This window comes from Aythya fuligula, chromosome 9, assembly GCF_009819795.1.
Source record: "Aythya fuligula isolate bAytFul2 chromosome 9, bAytFul2.pri, whole genome shotgun sequence".
Taxonomy (NCBI): domain Eukaryota; kingdom Metazoa; phylum Chordata; class Aves; order Anseriformes; family Anatidae; genus Aythya; species Aythya fuligula.
In genome coordinates this window covers 9,130,890-9,144,664 of record NC_045567.1, presented here as the reverse complement: position 1 = coordinate 9,144,664, position 13,775 = coordinate 9,130,890, and the positions used below count along the sequence as shown (strand labels likewise).

The window sequence follows — 13,775 nt, the reverse complement described above, 5'->3', positions numbered from 1 at the left end:
TGCAGCATGGAAACCCACCTGCTGCACGTGTGACAAGATAGTCATACTCCTTACAAATAGGCCTTCTGCAAAGCAACAGTGTGGACAGCCTCGTGGTCGTTACAAATGTGGGTTACTTCTTCATAGAATATCCTACTTTTAGTCTCTCCTTACTCTTGCATCTCTGGTAGTGTTTGGGGATCTGGTGCAGTGCAGTGGTGGACTCCAGTGCTAAGCCTGCATGACTTCAGTTGGCAGTGTAGGAAATCTGATTTCTTGTGGGGGAGTTTGGGAGCTTTTGTTGTTGTTGGATGGTGTTTTGTTTTTTTTTTTTGACTGTTAGGGTCTGAGACGAAAAGCAAAACAAAATTGTAAAGCCATAAATGAACTAGCAAATGGCTGATACAGCCATGCATTTCAAACCTCTGTTTGTTCCCCTCTCTGCCCCCACAACTTAGGTGAATTGAAACTCAGAGAGTGGGGGTAGCATATGCAATGAGAGATGATGGTTTGTGAGCTTAGACTAATATTTTGCTTATGTAGTGTCCTCAGGGTAAATATGAATATAGCCTGGTAGGGAGATAAGATCACCTGTCTAGTTGATCAAGGGAAACCAGCTGATGTGATTTTCTTGATTTCAGTAAAGCTTTTGCCACAGTTTCCTGTAGAATCCTACTGGACAAAACGTCCAGCATACAGCTAGACAAAAACATCATACGATGGGTGAGCAATTGGCTGATGGGCAGGGCTCAGGGGGTTGTGGTAAATGGGGCCACATCAGGCTGGCGGACAGTCACTAGTGGGGTCCCCCAGGCTGGACATCAGGAAGAGGTTCTTCGCTGAGGGGGTTGTCTTGAACAGGCTCCCCAGGGATGTAGACACGGCACCAAGCCCATCGGAGTTTAAGAAGTGTTTGGACTGTGCACTTAGTCACATGGTCTGAATTTTTGGGTAGACCTGTGTGATGCCAGGAGTTGGTCTTGATGATTGCTATGGGTCCCTTCCAATTTGGGATATTCTATGAGTCTGTATGTCTGAAGTGATTTGTTCAACTTGACAAGTATTTTTTTATTGGCACTTTTTTGTTTAGTGTAAAAGAAAGGAATCGCTCTTTCTGATGATACCCCTAGCACATTGTAAGAGTAACGTAGAGCAAAATAAAACGTTTGTTTCAGATGATGATAGATTAGATTAGCTTTATAGAGGTTTTGATTCAAAGTTCTGAAGCCTGTCAACAGGCTTCTTGTGAGATCGATCACTTATTTGACTAAATCCTACAATAACTGTAAAAAAGAGTTTGTAAAATAGAGCAACAGTCCTTCACTTCCGTTATCCTAGGATCTTACTGGTTGAGATTGAGAGTTTTGATAGGGGACAGTCTTACCAATACATGTCATTAATTTTTTTGCTTCAATGGAACCAAGCTTTTTAAGGGTTTCTAGGTATTCGTCTAATAGAAATACTCTGGTAAAGTAAGTGCTAGTAGATTACTATGGCTATTATAGATAGTAACTGAATCACTAAAAAAGAATTGCACTCTACAGCTAATGCTGAATTCAGCAATATCTTCTTATAGGTAGATAACGTTGTTGCTGCAGAATATGAATTGGAATATCTGCTTTTGGAAGGACACTGCTATGATATTACTACTGGACAGCCACCTCGGGGACTCCAGTTTACACTGGGAACTTCAACCAATCCTGTCATCGTAGATACCATTGTTATGGCCAACTTGGTAAGCATTTGATTGAAACTGGCAACAGATAACTTGGGTTCTCCAGTCAGCACAATTCCTCACGTTAAACCATTAAATATCTTTTAGAATGTAGGCTGGGGATATATGGCATTACTTGCACTCCACAGTTGCTTGCAAATATCAGAACCACATCATTCTTCACTCTGATGTCTAAAACTCCGCAATAAACTTGTTTGTCTCTTACCTTTTAAAGATGCACTTCTTTCCCTTTAGCTTGCTGAGGAGGATATTCTAGAGTATCTTAAAATTATGCCAATATGTCTAGGTAACCTTTTTCCAGGACAGGTCACTCATGCCTGTGGGGTCAAAGAAAAAAAAATAAAAAATGAATGGGACACTGAGATGTTGCTACAAACGTTTTGTATATTTTTGGCATAATAATCTACATCACAAAATAAAATTCTCAGATTTGGAACCTGAAAATTCAACAAGAAACGTATACAGTACTGGAATTTTACATTGTAATTTTTTAGGTTTTGCAGAAGGGAGATCTTGAAATATACAACCTATGTTACTACTTCCTGCTGTAGCTGAAATACCAGTCTGTATAGCTTCACAATAGATAAAAGTTATGTTTTTAGAGGCAAACCTTTCACAGGCTGCTGTGTAATTACCAACTAGTGTTTAGAAATTGGCTCATTCCTTCTGCAGAAACAACTTTACAATTATGCTGTTCCTACCAAGACACTCTGAAGACTTTTTGTCATCTAAAAAATGAAGCTGGACCTTTTAATAATTGTCATTCTCTTTCAAAAAACTAAGGATTTTGAATGGAACTTCTAAGTTTTGTGGTGTTATCCACACCCATACATGCTTACTTTTCTGGGTTTTAAGGCGTTATGGTTATATTAGTCAGCTAGCTTACAAATAACTATTTCCAGATATAACAGTGGGTCAAAATACGTGACTTACAAACCTGTTTTTCTGCATTTGTGTTTTCTGGAAATTGGCAGATACTCTTTTCCCTTTACAGGGTTACTTCCAGTTAAAAGCCAATCCTGGTGCATGGACTCTAAGACTGAGAAAGGGCAGATCTGAGGATATCTATAGAATCTACAGGTAGGACGGCACAAGAGATACCTTGATATTTTCCTTGTTAAACTTCTGAATTAGATACATGCATGCTAATACCTGAATCTAACAGTTCATTTGCCAAAGTGTAATTGAACTGAACAGCAAATTGCATTTTGTACTGTACGGAATAAGTTGAGATGAAATAAATGCGTTCCTTTACAAAACTCAGTCTGTGTTCAAACATATGTATTTGTTACTTTATCTTGTTGCAAGTCTCAAACCTGTTTTACAATACTAAGCTTTAATAATATGTAGAAAAACATGTAGAAGAAATAAAGGACATATTTCTACTTTTTAGTAAAGGCAGTGTTTTCAAAAAACAAACTAAAAGTGATTTTACTGTATTTTCAGCCATGATGGCACAGACTCTCCACCTGAAGCTAATGAAGTTATTGTTGTTCTCAACAACTTCAAGAGCAAAATTATTAAAGTGAAGGTGAGTATAAAAACTGGATTTGCTCTTAAAAAAGACTGTTTGACCAGTAGTGGGGGAAGAACTGCTGAGGGCCTGATTCTCCCTTCCTACAAGCTTACATTAGAAGCAATTTGCAAAACTTTCACATTGCAACACTTACAATAGAGGGAATTGTCTGTAGACTCGGTTTTGTTTTTTTTGACACAGGAGAGAATGGCATGTAACTGCTGTTCCTTTTGGATGCATGTGAGAAACAATTATGCTTAAATTTTACTGACTCAGTTATGTTTATTACTTATTTAAAAGACATGACTTTTTTTCTTATAAAAAGTGTAGTTATAAACATTCCATGTGTCCACTGAGACAGTATTTTTTTGTTACAGATAAAATTTACTCATCTGGTAACATGTTATCTATCTATCTGATAGAATAGGTGAGGATACCTTTTTATTAAAAGGCAATTTATTAATCTACTGTCTTTTAGGGTTGCCTATTATATAACAATGTAGCTGAAAAGCTTAATGAGGATGACTGGTAAATGATGGTTGTGACACATCTGGTTCATGCTTCCTCACAGGATTTACTTGTGTTGGAGTAATTCCGGGATGTTTTCTTGCTTTTTTTCCTTTTTTTTTCTCCTTTTTTTTGCCTTTCCTTTTTCTGTCACACCTACTTAACTGCTTGGGAGTTACAATGGCAAATAATACTTTCTAGAAATGGAAAGTGATGTTGAGGTTTTGTGTTGTTTTGGGGGCAGTTTGCTGGTTTATTTGAATTTTTTTTTCTCTGCTAATTTCCACCAACAAGGATGGTCACTAAATACCTCTTAGCAAAGCATTTTTAACCATCTAGACTAACATGCCCTTGGTTATCTGAGAACAGCTTTGGAATCTATTTTCAAAATGTCAGTTCACTACCAAGCTGTTTCTCCAGACAGCTTAGGTTACCCATCAGCTAACTGGACGTAACTGAAATGGATACTAACAGAGCTAGTGTCACAACGACACTCCATAGCTGTTTGCCCAATATCTAGTTCTGCTCACTAAAGCAGTGATATGTTTCACAGGTTCAGAAAAAAATAGACATGATGAATGAAGATCTACTAAGTGATGGTACCAGTGAGAATGAATCTGGATTTTGGGAATCTCTCAAATGGTAAAGCTAATTCAACAATAACCTGCAAGCCTCTTGAAACTGGAAAACGGCTTTTTAGATAACACAGCTAGTTCCATGATATTTCATATGCATTTGTTAAGACAGCTTGAGTTTAGGGCTTGACTCATCAAAGCCGTGCATCACTAGCTCCATGTCTTTCATAGGACCCCTCTGTTTCTAGAGAACTAAGGTTACTGCTTTGCCCTGCTTATGTTCCCTTACCACCTGTGCTACAGGGAAGGAGGAAACTGTTTCCAAGAGCTGTATCTCAGCCAGGAATCTTTCAATTGAATAGGCGGTTACATATAAGTTACCGGGTCATCCACGCTGGTGTATGCAGTGCTCTGCCTTGTGGACTGTGATGTCCAGACTGAGGAGGAGGACACCAAACCATGTAATTGTACTATATTAAACAAACACCATAGGGATTTTTAATCTGTTACACTCTCTTCTGTATAGTTGGGCCTTAACTATCTTGTCTCTCATATAAACATATTCATCCTTTCAGGGGATTCACAGGAGGACAAAAGAATGAAGATGTGAAACAGGATAAAGATGATGTATTAAATATATTCTCTGTGGCTTCAGGACACCTTTATGAAAGATTCCTACGGTTAGTTCAGAATTTATATTTTGGGGGTCTCAAATGGTAAATGTGCACTGCTGTTCACAAGTAAAAAGGTTAGAATTTGCAAAAATATTTAAAAAAAAAAAAAAGCTCAGAAGTCCTCTTTTTTTTTTGCCTCTGCTATATTACAGTAACTTTTGTCTGCCTGCTATGCAGATATTCAAAATAGACTTAATGTAATAGATAGCATGTTGCTGCCCTAGAAATTTCTCCTTAGAAAATAATTAAATACAGATACTTTGTTAAGAAATTTTAAGTCACAGTTGCTTTGGAAGAGAATCTGAACTTCTGTTCTCAACACTGTGAAAACCAACAGATTTTATATTTTAGATAAAATTAAGCAATATCTAATAGGGTGAAGCTACCCACTTTTTCTTCATGCACAAAGATCAGTAATCTCACATACTATAGTTAGTCTAGTGTAAAATAGCAATTTGTACTCTGTTAAGCAGCTGATCTCTAGCAGGTGGTAGCTATTCCTGTAAATGTTTTATTTTTTCTTTTGATAGCATAATGATGTTGTCTGTGCTGAAACATACCAAGACTCCTTTAAAGTTCTGGTTTCTGAAGAACTACTTATCGCCTACATTCAAGGTTTGTTATTAATTAGAAATTCATTCTGTTGCAGACAAAGTAAATAAGAAAAATGTTTTGACTTGTGCATCATACTGTTACATAAACATGTTCATTTTCTTGTCTTGTATACCTTCTATTTTGACAAAGCATAGAACTAGCTTTTGGAAATAGTGGGCTCCTGTTGAAGGTAAATATTTAAGAGAAAAGCATTTACTAGTAAAATGATACTTGAAAGAGTTTGAACTTTTTTTTTTTTTTTAACTCGCATGGTAATGGTATAGACTTTGAGATGAAATTCAGGGCTATAAACTTTCATCTAATACATAATGGTTGAGAGAGCATAGGAAAAAAAACTACCAGAGAAGCAAGGGCTTACCAACTAGGTATGGTGAGAGCTTCATAAGGGAGTTATTAAAACCATCTTTTCAGACTGACTGGAGTATGTGAGTGGTGGAATGTACCTGGAAATACTTAACATTGTCTGTGATACTTCGTGAATCAAATAGCAGAATTCAAACCATAACCGGGACATAAATGAATGTCAAAACTGTGTATTTCAGGAATTCAGAACTTTTAACATGTAATATTAGGAAGCAGCCTTCCTTAGAGAATCTTACCAGTTTATGAGCTCAAGGGGAAATAATTAGCAGTGTCCCTGTCACTACAAAAATGGTCTGTGCTGTGACTGCTCTTGGGGTGATGCAGCAATGTGGTACCCCCTTCCCTTGCTAACAGTCATGTTCTACCAGTATCCCTTGGCTAAATGTGTGCTCTCCCACTGTGAGAGGAGGCCTCATGGACGTGAATGTCAACTGATCAGATCGGACAGTGGCACAAGTTGTTCCAGTAAAGGATTTTTCCTGATTCTTTTCTTGTTTTATTATTTCCACGTACTGCTTTGTACAGTTCTAAATAATAACTCTCCCATATTTGAATTCTATAAGTTGAGTAATGCATTCTTTTAAACTGATCTATATGGATCACTATAAAATGGCTTATAAGGAATTCTGCAGTGAAAGGATGCCAAAATAGTTGTCTCATGATCGTTGGCTTTACAATCTATATTGATTGTACAGTTTGGGTTTATGTCATCTGTCTGAAGTAACTGAATCTGTAGTTATTCTTTGTGCTATTTAACTTCTTCATTCTAATGTTCTCTGACTTACTATGGGACTTAAGTCTATTTCTAATGCACTTTTATTTCTCCTGCAGTGTAACAGAACTAAGATAAGCTACTTTTTTCCCCCTCCCTCTGCAGGAGTTCATCCCATACATGGCAGAGAAGTATAATTTCCAGTATGAGCTTGTCCAGTATAAATGGCCACGCTGGCTTCATCAGCAAACAGAGAAACAGCGTATCATCTGGGGTTACAAGATCCTCTTTCTAGACGTGCTCTTCCCATTAGCTGTTGATAAAATCTTATTTGTGGATGCTGATCAGGTAACACAGAGGGTGGAATTACTTGATCTTTTTCCTTTCTTCCTCTCTAAGAGTACTATATATTCTTGAATACAATTTCTGTGTTGTTACAAAGGTTGCAAGTTTGGGCATTTCACAGGCATGACTGAAGGTTGATTCTATAACTATAGTATGCTTCAGTATGGTTTTTTCCTGCCTGTTCCCAGAAAATTTGTTTTTGTTGGCCTGTTTCTTACTTTTTCTCTGGTTCCTCACTCACTTGCTGTTGTGATTCCAGCTAGTTTGCCAAACAGATTCTGATTTTGCCCTGCCTCTTCTCCAGTTCCATTTCTGTCTGTTCTCCCAGGCAGCAGATCACTTAGCACACAGTGTTTTCCTAAGTCACCAAACACCCTCCTCCTCCCACTCCCCTGCTTTTGACTTGGCCAGATCTGAACGGCTTTCAGAGGAGTGAGAAACTAATTCCCTGGAGCATGAAGCCGTGCCCTGCTGCAAAGCAAACAATATCTGTTAAGGCTTTGTCTGCGCTTACTGCCTGAATGGTTTGAAAGTACAGGGTGCGTGTGCAGTGAGAACTGCCAACAAAAATTCCTTCCAAAACTTTTATGAAATTGAGAAGTATGGATTATCAACATGTAAATATGAAATACCTTCGGCATTTTGGCATAGGTAGATCATGATCCCATGTCAGTTAAAACCATTACAACTCATGCTTAAGTATCACCTAGGTTAAATTCCAAGCTACGCTGTTCTCAATTTATCCAGTTCTTGCTCTGTTTTTAAAAGATATATTAACGTAGATTGTTTCCACTAGAATGCTATTTTTAGAGTAGTATTACTGCCACAGTGTCTGTGTCAGAAAGACACTAGAAAGCATCATCTCTGAAGGGTCTGCAAACTTTCAAGAGGAAAGGAAACCAAAGGATCATAGCAGAGTTCATTTATAGTGAGAATTTTTGTTGCTTGCTAAGCAACAATTTGGCACTTCAGTTGTCAAGCAAACCCCTATCAGATTACTTAAGGTCCAGTTTAATTGATCCAGCTCCAGTGAGACAGTGGACTTGGTGCCCTGTTTTTGTACTACATATGCATAATGCAGATGATGGTAGAGAAGAGTAACAGATGATTTTTCTTTTCACTGTTTGCTCCGTTTGAATTCAATCCTAACCAGCATTTCAAAATAACCCTTGGCAGGCTTCTACGAATATAAATAAAATGTCCTTTCCCTTCAGATTGTGCGCACAGATCTAAAGGAATTAAGAGATTTCAATCTAGATGGTGCTCCTTACGGTTATACTCCATTCTGTGACAGTCGAAGAGAAATGGATGGCTACAGGTTCTGGAAATCAGGATACTGGGCAAGTCACTTAGCTGGAAGAAAATACCATATCAGGTACTGAAGAGTTCTTCCCCACCCCCCCCCCCCCCCCCCCCCCCCCCCCCCCAAAAAAAATGCAAGTGGAAAGCTTTTGCTATGAATTAGAATTAGCAGAAAACTAGCTGAGGTCCACAGCACTGCAGTGAACCACTTTTTGCTTACTGTTGCTTCTTTAAGGTTCCATTGCCTCTGGTCCATTGGAAGCACTAGGGACACTGAAGTTATTAAGTATGATACAGCTTTTACAGATGAAGAACTGAAGTGTTAACTAAACAGGCATCTTCATTTGTTAATAACAAATGTTGGAAGAAGGGACTGCATGACAACAAAGCTAAGATAGATTTGTTGAGTATTTTTTTTTGCGTACGTGCCATCACCTTAGTTAGAACTGCTTTCCTTCCTTATATTAGATAATCTATTGGTGGCAGTATATCAAATTGTTTTTAACATTAAATCTCAGGGTCTCCTGGTGCTGCAGTAATTTACCTGTCAGTCAAATGTCACTGCTAACTATGTCATCTCCATGTAGTGCCCTATATGTTGTGGATCTGAAGAAGTTCAGAAAGATAGCAGCTGGAGATCGACTCAGAGGACAATATCAGGGTCTTAGTCAGGACCCTAACAGTCTGTCTAACCTCGATCAGGTGTGTATTTAGTTCATTGTATGTATGCATGCATGTACTGTGATATGATGCCAAATTAGGACCTCTCCTGTCCCAGCCAAATATCTACCAAAGCCAAATGCCAGTGGCAGTCCCATTACTCCCTGCCATCAAATGAGGCACATGTGCATAGAACCAAACATAGCTGGTAGGCAGAAACAACAGCTTCCTCTTACCTGTCTTCAGACTGTCAGTTTTTCCAGTATACTCCAAGGTAAATATGTAACACAGCTGAATGTTAAGAATGTATCTGAATGTTTCTTCAGCTCTGCTGAAGAAACAAAGTTTCTTGAGCTGTCTGGCTCTGAGTGGTTTACTGTGTACTGACTTGATAATGTCAGTACAAATACGATATATGGAAATAAGGCTTATACTGTCATACATGGAAAAGTAACACAGCATTTTTATTTACTTAAGAATGGTCTTCAAACTGGTCCAGTACAGGTTTGACACGGGTTTGCTCTTAGACTTAAGTTCCAACAAAGTAAGATTAACAATTGCATTATTCAGTTTCATATTTTTTTCCAAATGACTGGTTGGAATGAAAGGTTGATCTATCATTTTTCACTTGTCCTGGGGGAACAAACCTCTGTGCTTACAGAAATCACAAAACTTCTCAATGCTGTCTGGTGGGACAGTTGTTCCCCCAGCACTGCACCCTGTGGAAACTGCTACTAAATCTTATTCTTCACAACAGGATTTGCCTAACAACATGATCCACCAGGTGCCAATTAAATCACTGCCACAGGAGTGGCTTTGGTGTGAAACATGGTGTGATGATTCCTCAAAGAAGAGAGCAAAAACCATTGATCTAGTAAGTACAGTATGGCTCCCTCACTCTTATGTCACAATAAGATAATGACAAATTTTAGGGCATTTCCCAATCTTAGATCTAGGTGCCTCATCCTATATTTTTACTTCAGTGTTTTCAGTACTTCATTTTTTCCTCTTTATATTCAGTATTTTTCTTAGAGGGGTGCCATCATGAATTTGTGAAGAGTCTTTACACTGTACTCTAGCTGAAATACTGGTGTGTACTGAGTGTTCACTAACAACAGATTAATTCCACCAGGGGGAAGCATTCCTCTGTTCAGTAAATAGAGCTTATTTATGCATTAAGTGTTTGAACAGTTTGTGTGTTTTGTTTGCAGTGTAATAACCCAATGACCAAAGAGCCCAAGTTGCAAGCAGCAATGCGTATAGTTCCAGAATGGCAGGACTATGATCAAGAAATCAAACAGCTCCAGAGTCTTTTCCAGAAAGAAAAAGAAACAGGAACACCAGCTAAGATGTCAGGACAACACACACAAGGTAATCTTTCTGACTGTCTTCCTTCTGCTGCAATCTCCTTCTTACCTGTTTGGACTGGGGTGAAGCCTCGTGCTCATTCACTGTAAGCTTGCACCATGTAAAGGCTTGCATGGAGGATGTGTTAAATTGTGTTAATTGCCTATTTTAATGGCACAGAAGCACTTTGCCAAGTCAGGCACGTGTAACTTGATGCTGAAACCTAGAGAACAGAGAGATCTATTTCTCACTTTTTTCAGTTCCATTAAAGAATCCTCCCTGTTCCTGCAATTTTATGAACCTGGCCTTATCTTAACCCTTAATTACAGTGCCATTATAGATATAGGGGAATTAATTGTTCTTCAGTCCCAGATAACTTTGCAAGGAACAAGTGTCTGGGGTTTGAATATTAAGTTTCAAACCAATTTGCAAATTAAGGAAGCTGGAAATGGAGTATTTATTCTTCTCTCCTCTTCTACAGATCAAGCAGCTCATGTGGAATTATGATCCATGGAGAAAAACTCAAGTTAGACTGTTTCATAGACAATTTTTATATTGAAAGCTTGTTTTTTTTCCGGTATGTCTGCAAAACTGCTGAATAATTGAATGGGATGATGTATGCATTTTTATTACTTGCCTATGGGTTAATTTCTGCATATGAAATAAGATCTGGATTGCTGGAATTAGCATTACTGTTTTTTGCACCTGTGGTGGCAATGAAAGAGCCCATGATGGAGTTTAGCATTTCAGAATCACAACTTCAAAATCCACTGGAAAAGCCACAGCCTGTTCCTTCAGCTGTTGCTACCTCCACAACTGATGAAGATCCTATTAGCCTCAGATCTAACTTGAGAGCCTGGAAAATGCAGACACAGCAATCTGAACTAGACTAGAACAATCTGAACTGGCTAGAACGTAAGTCCTAACCTCAACTGGTGGAGTTAATTTTTCCAGGTAACTTTAAAAGGCTCAGAATCATCAGGCCTTGAATTGGGATACTGTTTCATCTGCAAGTTTTCAGTCAAAAATGCTTTCTCAGATTTCTTCAGTATGCCTTTCATTTTTTATCAAATTCAGCATTACCTAGTCACCATTTCCTGTCATCTTTTATTGCCCAACTTTTGAAGGTTGGGCTTAATGTAAAGCTACTGCGATCTATGTAAATGCTCATCCCAAATACAAATGCCTAAGCTTACAATGTGAGCAGAACATTGAATCTGACAGTTCAATTAATCCTAGCCCATCTGACTGGAAATAAAAGTGCCCTCCTTCCTTCTTGCTCAAAATTTAAACCCATCTGCAAAACTGGTAGGGTTTTACTATTTCTGTGGTTCACTGATTCATGAATGTTTTCTTTTGTTTATGAAAAAAATCTGTGGAAGCTTGGAAGCTTTTCATCATGTAAATTTCCTTATTTTTCTTTAAACAGAGGTGTTGTCACATGAATAAAAACTTCGGAGTTCTTAGGTCTTCAGCTTTAGCTCATGTTCAGTCCTTTCATCTTTTCTTTTTTTTTTTTTTTTTTTTTTTTAACACATTCTCCTAACTTGATTTTTGGGTTTTTGAATATTTTACTTGCATTTGTTTTCATTTACTATACAGACAAGGAAACAATTTGCTCCTAGGATAAGTTATTTTGGGCTCGTTTTGTAATTCATATTTGTGGTTTAATTTTTAAAGATAACTGCAATAGTTACTGTTGTACAAACATACCCCTTAAAAATCCTTAAACCCTGCTTCCCTCATTCAGTAAGGTTATTGTCTACTCCCTAGAACACTGAGACATGGAAGAGTTGAAATACAAGAATTAAGCTAGCATTTCTATTCTAAAATTAGCTTGTATTTCAAAATTAGCTTGAAATAGCTCCTTCTACCCTGCTTCTTTAGAAATCCAGATTAGGATCATTTCCATCTCCTATGTTTTTATACAGGTAAGCATTCTGTGCTGTAAGAGCTTCACACTAAAGTTAGGCTTATTTTAAGGTATTTGTCTGGAAATATTGTATTATATGTGATATAAATGTTTTGGAGGAATCTGAAAGACAGCAGTTGTAGAGTTCAAACTGTTCAGAAGGGCAGTGCCTCGGATAGGCAGCTTAAGAAAATGCCCAACTCACTAACCACACTCTTAAAGAAGATGTTGAGAAGAAAGAGGGTCCCTTATATGTACAGCACTGTCACTGCTGAACAGGTCAGTAAACTAACCAGTCATGCTGCATGCACATTTCTAGTCAGTATTGAAAAATGGTAACTCCAGAAGAGTAGTGGAAAGGCCAATCTCCCTCTGTTGAGAGTGACTGCTAAGCAAATGTGAGAGGGAGATATCAAACCATGAACTGCATATGAGTTTTCAGCTTAGGTATCTTTCCCTTTGTGGTGTTTTCAATTCAAGTAGTCTCCCTGATGCTTTGTAAGTTACACATGGCTCATGCTTGCTGTCAAACTGTTCTAGTTAAGGCTAAGCAGACTTGCACTAAAATTCTTTCTAGTGTAGAAAACAGTAACATGTCTGCCAACAAATTAAAATCATTCAATATTATGTTAATTAGCCTGTTTTAAAGAGATAATGTAACACCTGTAATGCTCTTCTTTCTGTGTTCAGCTACAACCCACTTACACCACGCTGGAGCACATGGAATGGCACACAAGCAGGGGACAGCAGGGGAGGCTTATATAGGATGGACGGTGCGTGGGTGGGGGAAAAGTCTGTCCCAGCACTCAAAACAAGGAAATTGCAAGTTTTCTGCAAAACAAGATCTTCTGCTATCAAACATCTTTGGCTTCACTTTTTTCAAATATTATCTGAAGCTAGAAAATACAGTAACCTCTGAAATCTAGCACAGTATTTTCAAGGCCTTGTTTGGAGTTGGGTAGGAAGAAAAAATTCTATAACTGACATTTATTAAAATAATCTTTTTAAAGTATGCTCTCCTCCATTTTAGTAGTTAATGTATGCACTTACTTAAACTGCCATGTCACTACTTTTTTTTCTTTTTAGCAAGCTATAGCAAGGAGGAAAAATTCTCTAACAGAGACCATATTCTTCTGTTCATTTTTTTTATTAAAAAAACTAAATTAATTGAAATAAGAAACCAGACACACATGTATTGTGAGATTTTGTACATTTTGCTGTACTTCTAAGAGTCCTGTACCTATTCTTAAGTACATTATAAAATCCACATGGTACTAGTCATTGTGAATGTGAACTACTACAGTTTTTCCTGGAAAGCTACTATTTATTTGCACGCAAGAGTAATGATGAAAGGAAGATATTCACTTGTTTTGGATCTGTGCGTATGCTTGCTGGTAGTGCTCAACTGGGCCTTAAAAGAAAATCGTCAGCCAAATAAATCTAAAAAGCATCTTATTCCAGGATGATTACTAAAACAGAGCTATTTCTGATCATGCCACTGAGGGCCTGTTCCTGTAAACTTGTAAAACTTAC

At 37.8% G+C, this 13,775-nt stretch overlaps 1 protein-coding gene across 2 annotated transcripts in view; it reads left to right on the top strand.

The window, feature by feature from the left end:
* The window catches only part of UGGT1 (UDP-glucose glycoprotein glucosyltransferase 1), a 43,139-nt gene extending 31,329 nt beyond the window's left edge, over window positions 1-11,810 (top strand). For both annotated transcript variants that reach the window (XM_032192979.1, XM_032192978.1), the window contains 12 exons: window positions 1,556-1,714; window positions 2,709-2,794; window positions 3,161-3,245; window positions 4,291-4,379; window positions 4,888-4,992; window positions 5,517-5,601; window positions 6,842-7,024; window positions 8,236-8,396; window positions 8,911-9,025; window positions 9,741-9,857; window positions 10,195-10,354; window positions 10,812-11,810. In XM_032192979.1, the coding sequence (XP_032048870.1) occupies window positions 1,556-1,714; window positions 2,709-2,794; window positions 3,161-3,245; window positions 4,291-4,379; window positions 4,888-4,992; window positions 5,517-5,601; window positions 6,842-7,024; window positions 8,236-8,396; window positions 8,911-9,025; window positions 9,741-9,857; window positions 10,195-10,354; window positions 10,812-10,837 (1,371 nt within the window). In that variant the 3' untranslated portion in view covers window positions 10,838-11,810. The remainder of the gene's footprint in view (window positions 1-1,555; window positions 1,715-2,708; window positions 2,795-3,160; window positions 3,246-4,290; window positions 4,380-4,887; window positions 4,993-5,516; window positions 5,602-6,841; window positions 7,025-8,235; window positions 8,397-8,910; window positions 9,026-9,740; window positions 9,858-10,194; window positions 10,355-10,811) is intronic.
* The last annotated feature ends 1,965 nt before the right edge of the window (window positions 11,811-13,775 follow it).